The sequence below is a fragment of the Phodopus roborovskii genome, unplaced genomic scaffold, assembly GCF_943737965.1.
Source record: "Phodopus roborovskii unplaced genomic scaffold, PHOROB, whole genome shotgun sequence".
In the NCBI taxonomy this organism is placed as follows: domain Eukaryota; kingdom Metazoa; phylum Chordata; class Mammalia; order Rodentia; family Cricetidae; genus Phodopus; species Phodopus roborovskii.
This window is the reverse complement of record NW_026126408.1, coordinates 10,582,183-10,599,724: the sequence shown is the minus strand read 5'-3', so window position 1 is coordinate 10,599,724 and position 17,542 is coordinate 10,582,183. Positions and strand designations below refer to the sequence as shown.

The 17,542-nt window shown below is 43.6% G+C and overlaps 2 protein-coding genes across 2 annotated transcripts; both read left to right on the top strand.

Moving 5' to 3' along the window:
- The first annotated feature begins 321 nt into the window (after window positions 1-321).
- Tp53i3 (tumor protein p53 inducible protein 3) lies at window positions 322-7,498 on the top strand. The gene is made up of 5 exons (XM_051181706.1): window positions 322-898; window positions 3,496-3,763; window positions 4,747-4,956; window positions 6,276-6,472; window positions 7,228-7,498. Exons 1-5 carry the CDS (start codon window positions 761-763, stop codon window positions 7,408-7,410), a joined length of 996 nt encoding a protein of 331 aa, XP_051037663.1. The 5' UTR covers window positions 322-760; the 3' UTR covers window positions 7,411-7,498.
- A 356-nt stretch (window positions 7,499-7,854) lies between these two features.
- Sf3b6 (splicing factor 3b subunit 6) lies at window positions 7,855-13,746 on the top strand. Its single transcript, XM_051181704.1, has 4 exons — window positions 7,855-8,089; window positions 10,632-10,750; window positions 13,215-13,353; window positions 13,484-13,746. The coding sequence occupies exons 1-4, from the start codon at window positions 8,060-8,062 to the stop codon at window positions 13,571-13,573; spliced, it is 378 nt and encodes a 125-aa protein (XP_051037661.1). The 5' UTR covers window positions 7,855-8,059; the 3' UTR covers window positions 13,574-13,746.
- The last annotated feature ends 3,796 nt before the right edge of the window (window positions 13,747-17,542 follow it).

Here is a 17,542-nt window from a genome sequence, read left to right as displayed (position 1 = left end):
CCTGACACCCAGAGAGGTAACCTTAGACTTCAGGGGCTGGGGAAATGGTGGAGCTCTTTATTTTTGTCTCCTATATTTGATGTCACAATTGGCAAAGTAGTTGCTTGGTCAAACTTTCTGGTACCAGAGCTATGGCATAAACAGTCCAAGGAGAGCCTGACTTGATTGGGAAATGGACGTATCTGGGTCTTAGATTGCAGCTGAGTCTAAGTCATTCTGTAAAGAGGGAGGCTCTGTCTCCTATAAGGAGAGCTGGAACATCTTCCATGTCCCCTAAGCTGTAGCTTTGCATTTTAAAGGGTGAAAAGGACAAGAGGTTGGGTTGACTCCCTTCAGTCCCACCCCTTGGACTGCTCAGAGTTCAGGCAGTCCTTCCAGTGGCAGCTGAGGGCGGTCCCTTAGCTCTGGAGTGCGGCCATCAGCACCCAAAGGAGCCAAGACTAGTAGTACCTGCTGAACCAGCTTGGTTATCTCCATGGCCTGAAGGGGCCTGTCCATAGGACCTGGGATTTCAACCCAGAAACAGGGTAATCTGTTGCAGCTCTTCAGTATTTCCAGGCCTGGACAGTGATTAAAACCTTGTTTTCCAGGACCAAGAGCCAGTGTAGGGATTGCAGAATCCTGGGCAACAGGATCCAGGATTTGTGCCAGCAGCCACTTCAAGTGGGTGCTGAACAGGGGTGTCCTATTCGAATCCTTCTGAGTCTGCATTTTCTGCCTGCCTGACTGTCTGCCCGCCTGCCCAGTGTTCTTGAACAACATGCTGGCAGTGCACTTTGACCAACCAGGTGGACCAGAAAATCTCTACCTGAAGGAGGTGGCCAAGCCGAGTCCCGGAGAGGGTGAAGTCCTCCTAAAGGTGGCAGCCAGTGCCTTGAACAGGGCCGACTTACTCCAGGTACCCGGGGGTTCCAGCAGTCAGGTCAGGGTGGATTTCAGGGCTCACCCTCTGTCTTCAGTGAACTGATCAGACAGAGAAAGTGGGGATTAGAGTGTTGCCTGCAGCACCCACTAGAACAGCTGTGCCAGGGGTTCTGAGACCCAAAGCCAAATAGGCACTTTATTTTCCTAAGTGAGGGACTGTGCTGCGTGTGTAGCTTATTGGTAGAGCCTTTGCCTACCATATTCCAGGCCCTGGGTGATTCTCCACAAGAAAACAAATACAGGGGTGTTTGCAAAGCAAGAATCCACTATGAGTTCACTCATTATCTCGCCTGGCATCCTGGAAATGGACAGGGAAGTACCATTTGTTGACACGGAGAGGGCATGAGGGGTACACCTGCCCTAATAAACTCCTCAGACAATGTCTATTTATATTTTACAGATAAAGTCAATAAGAAAGACCTAGAACAAGGTCAGACACTGTCCCATTAGATTCCCACCCCGGGTTTCATAAATGACTTATATAAACTGCTGTGCCCACAGAACCCAAATTGGAACAAACTACCTGTTAGTTAAACTTTGGTTAGGATTTACTCTCTCAGGCCTTGAATTTAACCCATTCGAAGCTTGGTTAGCCTGTCACCACCCTCCCCCCCTTTTTTTTAACTCTTTTGCAAATAGGCTGGCTTTCAGGTAGCATAGAAATGGCTAAGGAAGTAAACTGAAGTGAAGTTATAACTAAATAACTTCTCACCAATACCCCTGTAAGTAACCCAAAGAAATTGACTCAGAAAAAAAATTACAGTTCAACCACAAGAGGGAGTACAGCCAGGCATCTTTTATTTATTTGTTGTTTTAACTTTTCACTTTAAAATTGTTTTAATAGTTTTAATGATATTAAAATTAATGATAAAATAAGAAATTAAAAATATAATAATAATAATAACAACAATAAACTGTTTTAACTCTACATAGCCCAGGATGGTCTCAAACTTGAGACCTTCCCAGCTCAGTCTCTGAATGCTGACATTATTTATAAACATACACCATCAAGACAGCCTACAGTTTTAAGAATGAATGATCCCATCACTGTAGAGGCTGAGGAGGGAAGATTGCCTCAACTTTGAGGCAGCCTGGGCTACAAAGAAAGACCTGGAGGGGGAGGGGCATTATACTAACAACTATAAAAATGGAATGAAGTGGGAAGGCCAGGGGCTTAACTCTGTGGTAAAATATTTGCCTAACATACTCAAAGTCCTCAGTACCACACAAATAAACGAAATGAAGCAGGCATAGTTCAGTCAACACCATGCCTACCTGCCTTGAATAGCCCTGGGCTTATCTCCAGCACAGTACTCCTTCACAACAGAGCTGGTCGGAATCAATTAGAAAAGCACTGCTTGTGGAACAAACATGAATACTTGAGTTTGGACTGCCAGAACAATAATTAAAAACCAGGTGTGTGGGCTGGAGAGAGGGCTCAGAGGTTAGGAGAACTGGCTGCTCTTCCAGAGGACTGGGGTTTGATTCCCAGCACCTACATGGCAGCTCACAACTGTCTGTAACTCCAGTTCCAGGGAATCTGGCATCCCCACACAGACATACATGTAGGTAAAACACAAATTCACATAAAATAAAAATCTTCAAACAAACAAATAACAAAAAACAAACACATAGGTATGTGCCTGTCATCCCAGAGACAGACAGGAGAATCCCCAGAGAGAGGAGAATCCCTGGGGCTTGCTTCAGCCAGTCTAGTTGAACAAGTAACTCTAGTTTCAGTGTGTCAAAATATAAGATGGGGAGCAATTGAGGAAGACATTCAATATTGACCTCTGGGTTCCATATGCATGTACACACACATATGTGCATGCATGTACACACACAGAGAGAGAAAGAAATGTACATCAGAATCAACTGGTGAACTTTTAAAATTAACAAGGCAGGGCCAGGCAAGTGTAGTTTAAAATGGTTCTGATGCAAAACTCCAGTCTATGATCTAAAGCCTGAGATCCAGGGTAAGTACAGTCTTTCATTCAATAAATATCAGTAATTGCTGAGAAGTCCATGGTTTTGCTCCTGGTCTCTCTAAATATTTACTTTGCAATCTTGGACAAGCCTTTCCCCATCCTGATCTCTTTCTTTCTTTCTTTGTACAATAAAGGGATTGAGTAAATTAACTAGCTGAGGATTCTACCAGGTATGGCACTCACTGATTTTTGTGACCTGTAGCCTTTTATTTACATAAACCAAGTCATCTCCCTCTCCTTTTTCCTTACTTACAAAACTGGACTTTTTTTGTGGTGGTGGAGCATGCCTTTGATCCCAGCACTTGGGAGGCAGAGTCAGACAAATCTCTGTGAGTTTGAAGCCCGCTTGGTCTACAGAGTAAATTCCAGGACAGTGAGGGCTACACAGAGAAGCCTTGTCTCCAAAAACCAGTAAATAAATACATAAATAAATAACAAGACAAAACAAAAAACCAAAATCGGACTTCATCCTGATTTTTTTTTTTCCTCTGAAAAAAGGAAGAGCTATTGGAGAGGGGCCAGGGATTGTGACACAAAGGTTTCTGATCATGCTCCTACTTAATGTGACTGACTCTTTCTGCAGAGACTAGGCCAGTATGCCCCACCCCCAGGAGCCAGTAGCATTTTGGGACTTGAAGCATCAGGACATGTGGCTGAGCTGGGCCCTGGCTGCCAGGGACACTGGAAGACTGGGGATTTGGCCATGGCTTTGCTGCCTGGTGGAGGACAAGCTCAGTATGTCACTGTCCCTGAAGATCTCCTTATGCCTGTCCCAGAAGGACTGACCCTGTCTCAAGCTGCAGCCATTCCAGAGGCCTGGATTACTGCCTTTCAGCTCTTACATCTTGTAGGTGAGGATGTATGATGCTCATTTGACACAGTATGGCTCACTCCCCAGTAAGCCAACCTCCCCAAAGCCCAGCAGTCCTCCAGGTCACCCTTCCCAAACCCCAGCAGTACTCTGGACACCCAGCATCCATCACCCTACCTTGTTGTATCAATGTCAAACCATCAAACCATGTTAAAATGGCTTGATATCGGATGAGGGGTGAGAACCATGATTATTAAACAGGACTATGAACATCTTAACAAAAGACCCAGGAGTAATCTCTACCTCAAATCATGCCGACTTCTCTTTGGGGTCCAGTGCAATAGAAGAGGCAGACTTGATGTGTGTATGGGTGCCCATAGACAGCTTTTTGGAACAACTTGAGTTGTGGTAGACAAAAAGTGCGTCAAGACAGACCAAGAAAGTGTCAAGGTGAGGACTGTTGCTCCACTCAGAGATGAGGGATGGTTGTTGTCATTTGTAAAAAGATGGGGCTGGGCAGACTGAAGGCCTTGAATGCCAGACTATTTGGACTCAGTGCAAAAACAAAAAGTTGCTTCCCATTTTGAGAAAAAAAAAAGATGATAAGAAAGCTCCATTTGGGTTGGAGGAGTCTGGTGTCTATGTGTGATGCTTGGACCAGTGACATCAGCTGAAGGACTGGCTTCAAGTTATGACAATGGGAAGTGGGGTCATTCTTGCTTTAAAAAGTATGTATGTAGGTATATGTATTTGAGTGTTATTTCATACTTTGAGTAGAGATAATGGATGTGGCTGTGGCTACCAATAGTTTGTAACTAAAGCCCATTTTTCACTTGATCAGAGACAGTAAGGGAAAAAAGAAGAAGAGAGGGATGCAGAGACAGAGAGACACACAGAGAGATCTCTCAATGGGTCCCTTTAGAAAGCAAGGCATTTGACATTTGGTCCAAGAGTCAGGTGGTGTAGACAGGCTATTTCTATAGTTGTACAGAGGGATGACAGTTTCTATACTTTTCATCACAGGCAATGTTCAGGTTGGAGACTATGTGCTGATCCATGCAGGATCAAGTGGTGTGGGCACAGCTGCCATCCAGCTGGCTAGGAAGGCTGGTGCTATTCCGATGGTTACAGCTGGTTCCCAGCATAAGCTTCAAATGGCAGAAAAGCTTGGGGCTGCTGCTGGATTTAATTATAGAGAAGATTTTTCTGAAGCGACGCTGAGGTTCACTAATGGTAAGTCACTCCTCCTTCAGCATCTCAGCAGATGTGTTTAAAAACAAACAAACAAAAAAAAAGATTAAATGAAGTCTTCATCTCCATGATTGCTAGTGTTCTGGGTCAGCAGAAAGGGCTATATCTGCCCTGACCCAACTGGTGTATTCTGGTGTTTGACTGCTAGAGACTAGCAGCCAGCACCCAGGTCTAAGACAGATTATTTCAATCTTGTCCATGTCCATGCAGGGTAAGTACTCTACCCCTAACCCACAATGTGCATGCATTCTTGTAAGTAACATGGTTCATACATGTCTAGAAACTGCATAGTCACACAGAGTTGCCATGAGATTGTCCAGGGTCCATTCTTCCCAAGTAGCCACTCTATAGTGAGTTAACAGGAAGCCTGCAGCACAGACTAATCTAGAGATGGTCAGAGTAGGGTTGGGGTGAGAACCCTGAAAGCAGGTGTGTGTGTGTGTGTGTGTGTGTGTGCACACGCGCGCTTTCCAATAACTAATCTGAATTTTTTTGAATACAGGGTTTCTTGTATCCAGGCTGGCCCCAAACTCACTACAGCTGAGAGTGACCTTGAACTTCTGATCCTCCCATCTCTATCTTCTGAGTGCTGGGATTGCAAATGTACACCACATTGCCTGGTTTATATGAATCTGGGGACCAAACCATGGCTTTATGTATGTTAGGTAGACTACCATTTGAGCTCCAATCTGGCTTTTTTTTTTTTTTTCACTCCTCATTTTCTGTTTTCCTTGTGGGTAGAAATGGAGAGGTGAGAACAAAGTTAGCAACCTATGACTCTGATAGCCCAGTGCAGACCCTTAACTTAGATGTGGATAGTCATCTGCTCTGCAGCCTGGAGTAGACTTCCTCTTTCCTATTCCTACTCATGCCCGGGTGCCAGGGGGACTGTATTATTTGCAGAGTTTGGGGAGGGTGTGAGATACCAGGTCTTGGAGTAGTTGTTTCCCTACTGCTATGCTGAGGTGGGGACCGGGGACTCATAATATTATACATGCTGTTACAGAATGCTATTGTGTAATTTCATTTACAACAATATTTCTATGGCCAATGTTTTTAGTTTCAACTGTATTTGCCATATGCACTTGTATTGATTTTTGTTATTTTGAAGCAAAGTCTCACTATGTACCCCAGGCTAGCCTCAAACTTGAGAGCCTCCTGCCTCAACCTCCAAGTGCTGGGATTCAGTATGCACTGCCACACCTACATTTATCTTACTCACATATCTACAAATACACCATGAAATCTCATTTGTACTAATTTTTGTGTCTAACATTATTATCAATTTTCCCCTTTGGAAGGTGTTGGAGTTGATCTTATTCTAGACTGCATAGGTGGATCCTATTGGGAGAAGAATGTCAACTGCCTTGCTCTTGACGGTCGCTGGGTTCTCTACGGTTTAATAGGAGGAGCTGATGTTAGTGGGCCCCTGTTTTCAAAACTACTTTTTAAACGAGGGAGTCTGATCACTAGTTTGTTGCGATCTAGGGATAATAAGGTGAGTAAATGAGTGAAAAAAAAGTATGAGTGTCACCCAGAAAACTGCTTTTGTACATACCCAGTCACAGCTCACTGGATCCTATAAAGAAACTGCCATCTTGTGGACAGATATGTTCAAGAACTAATCCAGATTAGCCAACAGAACTCTCTGGCACTCTCTCTCTCTCTCTCTTTCTATCAGGATGAACAAAACACCAACATCGGCCATAATATTAAGTCTTCAAATAGGTTTTTGTTTTTAGGGTAGACCTCTTTTCAGTGTACTAAAAAAGCCTATTAGGGCCCGGTGATGGTGGTACACACCTGTAGTCCCTGTACTCGGGAAACAGAGGCAGGTAGATCTCTGTGAGTTCAAGGCCAGCCTGGTCTACAAAGCTACACAGAAAAACCCTGCCCCCCCAAAAAAAGAAGTATATTAAGTAAATAAGCTTGTACCTTCAACAAATTTATGTCCCCAAAGACTTCTGTAGCATTCGGGCAGGCGCCAGCTTTGGGACGGTTACTCTGTCAGTTTTGACCCAACGGGGAAGATAAGGCTTAAGCATTCCTTTTACATTGACACTATGTACGTCTGTCAGTTACACTAGTATTTTACTGAAGCCTTCAATCTCTTCTGGTACAAACTGAGGTTGCACATTTGAAAGCATGCTCTTTCGTGAGGGCTGTTTCAGATGCTCAGCCATCATTAAGTCTAAGCAGGATGGGGAATGGCAGGGTAAGGGCCTCTCTTCAATTTGGTGTTCTTTTCCTTAGTACAAACAAACGCTGGTGAAAACTTTCACGGAGCAGATTCTACCTTACTTCTCCAAGGACAGCCCTCAACGTCTGCTGCCGGTTCTGGACAGAGTTTACCAGGCGGCTGATATTCAAGCGGCCCACGAGCACATGGAGGCCAACAAGAACGTGGGCAAAATCGTCTTGGAGCTGCCCCAGTGAAGGACGACTCCGGAGCATACTTGGAGTGGGTTCTACTCCCAGGTCCGCCCCTGTAAAGCTGGTCAAACGAAATAAAAGTGTGTGTGAAGCGGGGGTGTGCTCTCTGTCGGCGACCCAGTACGTGGACAAGGATGAGGCGGGAGTAAGGACCATCAGGTGATGGGTGACCCGAGACCCAGAGCCCCCGACCAGTGTTGATACAATTCAGATTCAGAACCCTGTAGGATGCGCTAAGCATACACAAAGCCGCCACGGCCACCTCCGCAGCGTTGAGCCGCTAGCTACCCTGTGGCTCTAGGCCCTCATGTGGCCCCAGCCCCTCAGTCCTCAAGCCCCGCCCCTTCCAGCAGGAACACCTCCCTCCTTGTAGCCTTCGCTCCGCCCCTTCCTGTCCAGTATCCGGAAGCGTTTTGGAGCTCCCTCTTCGCCTTCCGGTGAGGACGTTCTGCCGGTAGTTTGATCTGGAGCATCTTTTCGGGGACGTCAACACGTCTTAATTTGAGACGCGGGCTTTCTGGCGGTGCTGTCACATCTTCCGGCTCTACCTGGCTGTTGATACTCTGTATCTGACGCCGTGTCGCCCTCGAAGGTGACCGAGCTTTAGAGATACTCGGAGGAATCCCGCGGTAACCTCCCACAGCCCGCCAAGATGGCGATGCAAGCGGCCAAGAGGGCGAATGTGAGTACCCGCTTTCTGCGCGGGAGGGGAGCGATCTCGTTGCTTGACTGTCGCAGCGTGCGTGAGAGGGGTTTTGTCCCCCGCTCAGAGGCGGGGAAGCCCGTTTCCTATTCGGTCAGAGGAATTCTATCCTGGCCTTGTACTCAGGGCTGTGTTTCTTGAGCGACTTTTCGCCCCCACCCCTCATGAGAGCCCCCTGGTATCACTGACTGTGTAAGGTCTACGGTCTCTGCTGCTTGACTTCACCTAGGACCAGGCATTGGCATCTTCTGAGTCTAAGAAGTCGATAGCACAGATGTACTCAGTAACTACGTGGTTCACTGCCAGCTGGAGCCTGGGGTTTTCTCGCATGTAGAACTTTGGGAATTATCTGTTAATATGTTTAAGCACCTGCGATGTATCTGGTTTTACAAATGAAAAGCAATTCATCCGTTGTATTTATTTAACACCTACTATGTGCCACACAACAGTTTTAAGTGTTGGGGACACAACAGTGAATTAATATCATTTTTATTGCCTGACTGTGTGGCTCACTCTTTTAAGTCCAGCACTTGGGAGGCAGAGGCAGGCGAATCTCAGTGAATTCGAGGCCAGCCTGGTCTACAAATCGGGTTCCAGAACAGCTATGATTGTCACATAGAGGAACCCTGTCTGGGGGGAGGGGGGAAACACATGACTTCCTTCAAGAAACTAGGCAAGGGTTTAAAACTTTGAATTACATCAAAACAAAGACAGATATATTGATGCAAGTTTTGGCCTACCTTGATTATTTGAATCATTTTAATGAATGAAAACTCGGTTCCTATAGGATGAAAAGATAGCAGGAATTACGAAAAAAAAAAAAAAACTGCAAAGAGTTGGTCCTCTGAGTTTTCTTATTAACAGAAAATTGAATTGTTCTAAAGACACATAAAGTGCATTGCATATGCCTAGAAGAGTGCACCAATAGAATGGGAGAAACCTGATAAATGAAAAACTTAGTAAGTTTAGGATTGAAGCTGGAAATGTGGCTCAGTGATAGAGTGCTTGCCTTGTTCGTATGCATGAGTCCCTGAATTTGATTCCAAGCACCTCAACCCACAACAAGAAGAAAGGAAATAATTAAAGCAATTTTGAGTAGATAGTGGTTGGTGTAGCAGTAGAAGAAAAATGGAAGTTACATAGATGAATAACGTTTAGTAATAGGAATATATAGTGCTTACCATTTGCTCATATCTGTTTTCGTCAAGAAGTGTAGAGCCAGGGTCATATCCTTGGTTGGCAGAGAAGAGTATATAGCCCTTTCAAATTTTACAGGAAATGAAGATGGTGAGGTTTTAGGACAGAAGAGAGAGGGGTTACACAGTGTTTTGCAGAGTGAGAAAGTAGGTTTATTAGAGAAATATATTTTTATCTGGTAGTTGTTGATTATAAAACTTAAGCACACCTTTAATCCCAGCACTCAGGAGGCAGAGGCAGATGGATCTCTGTGAGTTCAAGGCCAGCCTGATCTACAGAGTGAGTTCCAGGACAGGCTCCAAAGCTACAGAGAAAGCCTTTCACCGAAAAAAAAAAAAAAACTTTATTACTATTACTCATTATGGTAGGGAGTAAACTAATTAAAATTTACCTTTATTTAATATAGCATTGCATGTACATGTGCCACAGTGTGTCAATTTAATGAATAGTTATTGAGAAATTTTTTTGTCTATATATAATTGACTATATTAGCAAGGAGTGAACTATGAGTCATCAATGCAGAGTAAGAAGAGTGTAGAGTAAGGAATATACAACAGGTCAAGAAAGTAAACTATGGAACAATATTTTAATGTCAGGAGGAAAGTGAGTATGCAGGAACAACAGGCACACTAGACATTTGAGAATTGAACTCTGGAACGAAGAGACACCAGTAAAATCACTTTCAGCAGAGTGCAGGGTGGTACCTTATGTCTGGAGGTCTGAGAAATAAAGAGTATGAGTCAGTGAGCACAGACTTCCCTCTTCTGCTGACTGAAAAAGAAAAAAGCAAGGTAAAGTAAGTACAGAGAGCTAGAAAATGCAGGGAGCCAGACATCTTGTCCTTTCTTCAAGGCGTCTCTCTAATATCTAGCCCACTGTGCACATTAGAAAGGCATTTTGTAACTATCTGATGAGTAAGTGAAGAGGACTCCAGTGTTTTGTTTTGTGTGGGGATTGGGAGGACCAGATCAGCTGTTCATGAGAGGACTAGAAGCTTGTGGGAAGGGGAATCCTGTAGTAACAAGAGAGAGAAGTCATTGACACAAGTTCTTAAAACAGAAAGCTTATGAGTAGGATTTTACTGTCCCGGGAGACTTAAGGGTTTGTGAGTGAAGTGGCAAATGCTTGTTCAATTGGAGTGGCCAAGAGCTTCGGTTTTAGTCCTACCTATAGTCTCCCCTGTGTGATGCTCTGGTGTTTTCCCAGGAACATGCCACTTGAGTGGCATCGGATATCAGTTCTTATTCTTACTTTGCATCATTGAGTTCTTTTCCATGGCAGCACTGTTCTCCTACAGCATAATGATACGTATTTCTCATCTTAGATTCGCCTCCCGCCTGAAGTCAATCGGATTTTGTATATAAGAAATTTGCCATACAAAATCACAGCAGAAGAAATGTATGATATATTTGGGAAATATGGACCTATTCGTCAAATCAGAGTGTAAGTCATACTGGGACTTGTAATGTCTCTTGCAGGAAATGCTTGCCTAATCTATAATCTCAGAGTTGTAGCTGGCAGCAGGGCTGGGCTGTGTGGTGTGAGACTACCAAGCTCTTGAGAAAAAGGACCTTTCTAGTATCATGTAATGTTTAGTGAACCATAAACTACACAGTACCTGAACCTGTACCATTGGAGGACTCCTCTAAAAGATTTCAAAAGCTTTTATTTTCACTCACAATTATTTCTTTTCAGGAAGCACCTTTGGGTAGGCTTGTTGGTTTGAGCCCAAAGCCCTGTGCATGCTAGGTGGGCACTACTAAGTTTTCTGAAGTATACGTATATATATGTGCACATGAATAGGGCTGGGGATACAGCTGAGTAGTAGAGCATGCAATACCTTGAGTTCATTCACTAATATCATATGAAGAAAATAATAGTATGCCCATGATTACTATATGATGGCATTATAAAGCTTACTGATAATACTTTAGTTGAGAGATGGTTAAATGGAAGTTAAGAGAATGTTGCTGAAAATGCCACAGAAGAACCAGTTGTGGTAGAAGATGCCTATAATGAAGCCACTTAGGAGTCTGAGCCAGAAAGAGTGCAAGTTTGAAGTAGTCTGGGCTGCTCAGTGCAGTAAAATAAAAGCAGCTGGGGATACAGGTTGGTGGTTGAGTGCAACCCACGTATGAGCAGGAAGGACCACAGAGGCTTGGGACCTCTGCTTCCAAGCTCCTCCCTGGCAATTTGTCACAGCACCTCACATACCTAGTTCATTCTCAGCCTCGGAGGACCTTTCAGAGAGTTTCCCCAAGCATCCCAGGTAAAGTAGCTCTCCTCACTAATCTCTAATCGTGGCTCCACCCATATGGTCTGTGATTCAGACTTTCATGTAATGTCTTTCTCTTGCTTGAACCTAGCTCCTTGTAGGAAGGGGTGATACTTACCTTTTCATTGTTAGTTCTCCTGCCTGTTTTAGGAAGAATTCAGTGAGGCGAGCCTGGATCCTAACTGCAGAGTGAGAAAGCTGTTCTTTTGTTCCTTTGTTATGGTCAACCTCTCTTGCTTACTTGGTATCAGGCACTGTGCTGACCAGTTTATCCAATGCTGTTTTTTTTTTTTTCCCTGTATTGTTATTTCAAGACAGGGTTTCTCTGTTTAGCCCGGGCTAGCCTTGGACTCAGAGACTTGTCTGCTTCTGACTCCTGAGTGCCGGAGTTAAAGGCTACCACACCCAAGCTAGTACTGATTTTCTAGAATGAGACTTTAAAACCTAGCTGTGCTTCACACACCAGGACAACTGATCTTTCTACCTGAAGTGTAGTAGACATTTGGTACTTTGTGTTCTTTAAAGCCTTTTAATATTGTTACCTTTTCTATTAAAATTACATATAAGGGGCTGGAAAGATGGCTCTGTGGTTAAGAGTGTTTCCTGCTCTTCCAGAGGGTCCAAATTCTGTTTTCAGCACCCACATTACATAGCTCCCAACTGCCTCTAACTCTGGCTCCTCAAGGATCTGACATCCATGTCTGGCCTCCAAGGGCATCTGCTCACACATGTAAACACCCACACAGACGTGTACATATACACATAAATCTCTTTTTAAAAAAATACATATAACATAGGGCAAATGATACTGAGGTCAGTGTGTGATGTAAAGTAGCCAAAGCTGGAAAGGCTAAATTGTGTGATGAGGTTTTTCATTCCTGTTTACCAGCAAGGTCTAGATTGGAGTCTGGGGTGAGGGTAGGGGTAAGGGTTATAGTTTTGTTTTGAGACTTGGCCTCACTGTGTCTCACGGCTATTAAACAATGCTGATTTCCTGTTGTTTTTATTGTATTTTGACACAGGGTCTCTCTGTGTAAACTGCCTCCAGAGTTCTGGGATTAAAGGTGTGTGCTACTATGCCCATGGGTACAATTTTGTGCTCATGTTTATGAAGCTTCATTCTTAGTGCTTGAAAGATTTCACTTCAGAGCACGTTAATCTAAAAAATTACAGGCTTGCTAGGTGGTGGTGTCACTCACCTTTAATCCCAGCACTCAGGAATCAGAGACAGGTGGAGGCCAGCCTGGTCTACAGAGTGACTTCCAGGACAGCCAGGGCAACACAGAGAAACTCGGTCTTGAAAAACAAAAAAGTAACAGGCTCATTTAGCATATCTATTCATAATGTTTGTTCCCTCTGATATTTTTCAGGTTGGTTTCAAATTACATAAATAAAACATATTTCTGTATATGTCTCCAAACAATTGTAGAGCTCAGTGGTAAAATACTTGGCATAGAGAGCTTGATTATATAGTTTGTATTTTTAAAAATACTGTGCAACCTAGGCATTGGTGGCAAGCAAACACCTTTATTATCAGCCCTTACTGCCAAAACAAACTAAAACCAGTTAAAGAATTGGAAAGACTGAAAATTGTTGATGCTTGGGTAAATATGTCTTCTAACTGTCCTGCAGAGGAAATACACCTGAGACCAGAGGAACAGCCTATGTGGTCTATGAAGACATCTTTGATGCTAAGAATGCATGTGACCATCTATCGGGATTCAACGTGTGTAACAGATATCTCGTGGTTTTGTATTATAATGCTAACCGGGTAAGTACTGCACATTCAAAGCCACACTGGCTCTGGGAAGTGTGTGGTGGGTTCTCTCTGGGCTAGTGTTCCTGATGGACTCCTATAGCCACAGTCATTACCCATTAACTGCTGCTTGTCACACTTACAGGCGTTCCAGAAGATGGACACCAAGAAGAAGGAGGAGCAGCTGAAACTTCTCAAAGAAAAGTATGGCATCAATACAGACCCACCCAAATGAGCTTGGGGATTTCACTTGAATACATCCATGTATGGTCACAATTAACCGTTTTTCTTTTTTAATTAATACTGAATATTGTAATTTACTCATTCGAGACCTAGAATGACTTGTTTGAAATTCTTCTAAGTATTAGAATATATTATGTTAGTAAACTTGTGGCTTTTGTAAAACCTGCCAGTGTTTTCTCTTTTTGGGGGGTGGGAATGGTTCTGTGTAACAGCCTTAGCTGTCCTGAAACTAACTAGTTCTGTAAACCAGGCTGGCCTTGAATTCACAGAGATCATCTTCCTCTATCTCCAGATTGTTGGAATTAAAGACATATGCTACCACTTCCTAGCCAGTTTCTCTTAAACTTCCCACTCCTGTTTAATACCAGGAAAAAAGAAAACAGGAGAACCACGTGCAGGATTGTAGGTGGGCCTAGGGACTGAGGGCATTGAGGACAGTGGCATTTGAGGGTTTTGTTGTTGTTTTTTATATATTTGTTACGAATAAATGTGCTCAAATGTGCATGTGTAGCAGTCAGAATGACCGGTAGGAGTTACTTCTCTTCTACCACGTGGGTCTTGGAGATTAAACCCATGCTTGCTAGCAAATGCCTTTGCCAATCCTAAGCCATCAAAGGAACTGCAGACTTGTCTTTTTGTTTTGGTTTTCTTTTTTTGAGACAGGGTCTTTCCATGTAAACCAGGCTGGTTTCCAAATCACAGAGATCCGCCTACCTCTGCCTCCCAAGTGCTGGGATTAAAGGTGTGCACCACCACACCCAGCCCAGACTTGTCATTTTTAACTAGTAACAACCCATGAGGTAACATGAGGACACCAAAGTTCATGAAAAGCTAGTGTAGTAGATAGCTGTAATCAGAGCACTTGGGAAGCTGAGGCAGGAGGATCACCATGAATTTAAGACCTTCCTAGGCTATATATAGTAAAATCTGGGCCAGTCTCAGCCTGGATTACAGAGTCAGACCCTGTGTTAAAAAGACAAAGGCAGAGACATGAGAGGGCTGGTACAAGAGCTGTAAAGAACCAGCCACCTGTCATTGTGGCAGCCCTTGTCCTGACAGCAGAGGTCATCCTTACAGCAGAGATCTGTCATGGAGGTGATGATTTAGAGGGTAGCATTATGTGATCAAGACTGAACTTACGTAGATTTCCTTGTCATTATTATAATTATAATATATAATTTTAGGGACTTTGCTCACAATATGTCTTTGGCATAAATAAAATGCTTAATCTTATGAGTTTCCATGACATGGAAAGAGTGTAATAATTGTCACATTCATTGTGGCTTGACAGCTTGAAGAAGATAGTTATAAATTTTCTTTTTATAGTTCAAGCACAGGCCAAATGGAGAAGTGTGGGCTGATTGTTTTGTAAACCCAGAAGGCTACACAGACTGACTAGTATTGACAAAGATAACCTGCTTTTAATTGCATTTGAAGTCTGTCATTTTAAGAAATAGACTACTTTCTAGTTTTGTACATAATGATTTATTATGTCTGGGTTTTGGAAGCACTGTAAAAGAAGGAAAGGCCTTTTGTTGTTATTGTTGTGTTTTTTCCAGACAAAGTCTGTGTAACAGCACTGGCTGTCCGGAAACCCACTATGTGGACCATGTTGGCCTCAAACAGAGACTCACTTGCCTATACCTCCTAAGTGCTGGGATTAAAGGTGTGTCCCACCACAGCCAGCAAAAAGCCATTTCTTTTTTTTTTTTTTTAAATAACCTGTTTATTTCATGTATATTCGGCTTTTGCCTGTATGTATATCTGTGTGAGGGTACCAGATCCTCTGAAACTGGAGTTACAGGCAGTTGCTAGTTGCTGTGTGGGTGATGAAATCAAACCCGAGTCCTCTGGAAGAGCAGCCAGTGCTCTTAACCACTGAGCCATCTCTCCAGCCCTGCAAAAATCCCTTTCTGGCTGGGGTGGGTAGTGGAGGAGAGGCAGGCAGATCTCTGTGATGTTAGTTCAAGTCCAGCCTGGTCTACAGAGCAAGTTCTAGGATAACCAAGACTACACAGAGAAACTCTTTCTGGAAAAACAAAACAAAAAAACAAAACCAAAAAAAAAAAAAAGAGAGAGCCCTTTCTAAAAAAGGTGGGCAGATTAAAAAAAGGCCATAGCTGTAATTTTCTTATGAGTGCCTTTATGATTTCTTTAATTCCATAATGTGTGCTGCGGCTTAGATGTCTGCAGATGTAAAGGGTGTTCTGAAAGACCTCTTTGTCTGGGGAAAACTGAAATGAGACTGGCTTAAGAGTGATGTCTCCAAGTGGCAGGGCAGCTCAACTCTAATGGTGATAATAACCAGGACAATTACTTCTATTAGCAGTTATGAACAGGGTCATTTGGATTGTACCTGTTAGCTGAGTTTTGTGACCCAAAGTTAAGAGTTTTAAAACTAGAGCTGGGGATATAGCTCAATGAGAGAGGGCTTTCTGAGCCAGGTGCTGGGTTTGATCCCAGCACTATGGAAAACAAATTCCCTTCTGATTGTTTGAAACTCTGTAATTCAGTTACAGGAACTTAGACAAGAGTGGGACAGACACTGAGCTGCTCTGCAGGAGGTATGTTGTTAAATCTGAAGCTCAAGTTGATGATCGTCTACTGTACCAGGCACATAAAATTCAGGTTTTTGTTGTTGTTGGGCTTTTTTGTTTGTTTTGGTTTTTCGAGACAAGGTTTCTCTGTGTAGCCTTAGCTGTCTGGGAACTCACTCTATAGGCCAGGTTGGTGCCTCAAACTGACAAATTCTCCTGCCTCTGCCTCCCTAGTGCTAGGACTAAAGGTGTGCGCCACCACCACTTGGCAGTTTGAAAACAACTAAAAGGATAATAGATCTTATTATCTACCTGGTCTATGGCTTTCCGACCTCTGGTGGCTCTCTCAAGACACTGTCTAAACTCTTTGGCATATGTTATAATTTGCTGCACCATGCTCCAAAGACTTGAGAAAGCAGTCATTTCTCATCTTACCTGTAAAGCCTGCATATCCCTCAGGTGCTAGCCAATTGGTGTCTGCATTTTAGGGTTTCTTGCTAGCTGTCCTTATATAGCCTCCTGCCACCCAGACCATACTACCATGGACAGATCTTTTGTGTGGACCCATGACTTAGACTTTGTTGTCTCTTCTTTTTTTTTTTTTTTTTTTTTTTTTTTTTTTTTCTCCAAGACAGGGTTTCTCTGTGGCTTTGGAGCCTATCTTAGAACTAGCTCTTGTAGACCAGGCTGGTCTCTAACTCACAGAGATTTGCTTGCCTCTGCCTCCTGAGTGCTGGGATTAAAAGCATGCACCACCACCACCCGGTTTTGGTATCATTTTTGCTCATCCTTCTGGTGCCAACAGCAGAAAGCATGGGTATGTCTTCTATACAGGCTGGGTTCTGAGGAATTATAGGTGTCTGGAGTCATCAAGGAAGCAGGACATTCCAGAGGTGACACCCCAGAGTGAAACGGGTTCAGCATCCTTTGACTACTATGGTCCCATAGGCTGGCTGGATGAGTTAAAGCAAGGCAGTCCCTTTTCCATTCATGGTTGCTTTCAATGCACCACCTTTTCATGAACCCCTCAGCCTCTGCACAGGAATTCATGCATGACTTCCTGGAGATAAGAGGTAGAGAAAGTAGCCTAGATGGTGGCCCCATATCATACATAGGATGCTACATGGTGTGCATCAGTGGATCTTCAATCCCAACACTTGGGAGACAGAGACAGACAGTTCTCTGTTAGTTCGAAAGTTTAAGACCAGCCTGCGCTACACCGTAAAATCCACTCTCAAATAAAAAGAGATAGGTAGAGAAGTAAATAAACAAGCCTGGCAGTGGTGGCACATACCTTTGATCCCAGCATTTGGGAGGCAGAGGTGGGCCTGGTCTACAGAGTGAGTTCCAGTTCCAAAGCTACAGAGAAATCCTGTCTACAAAACAAAACAATAATAATAATAAATAAACAAGATGGATGGCCC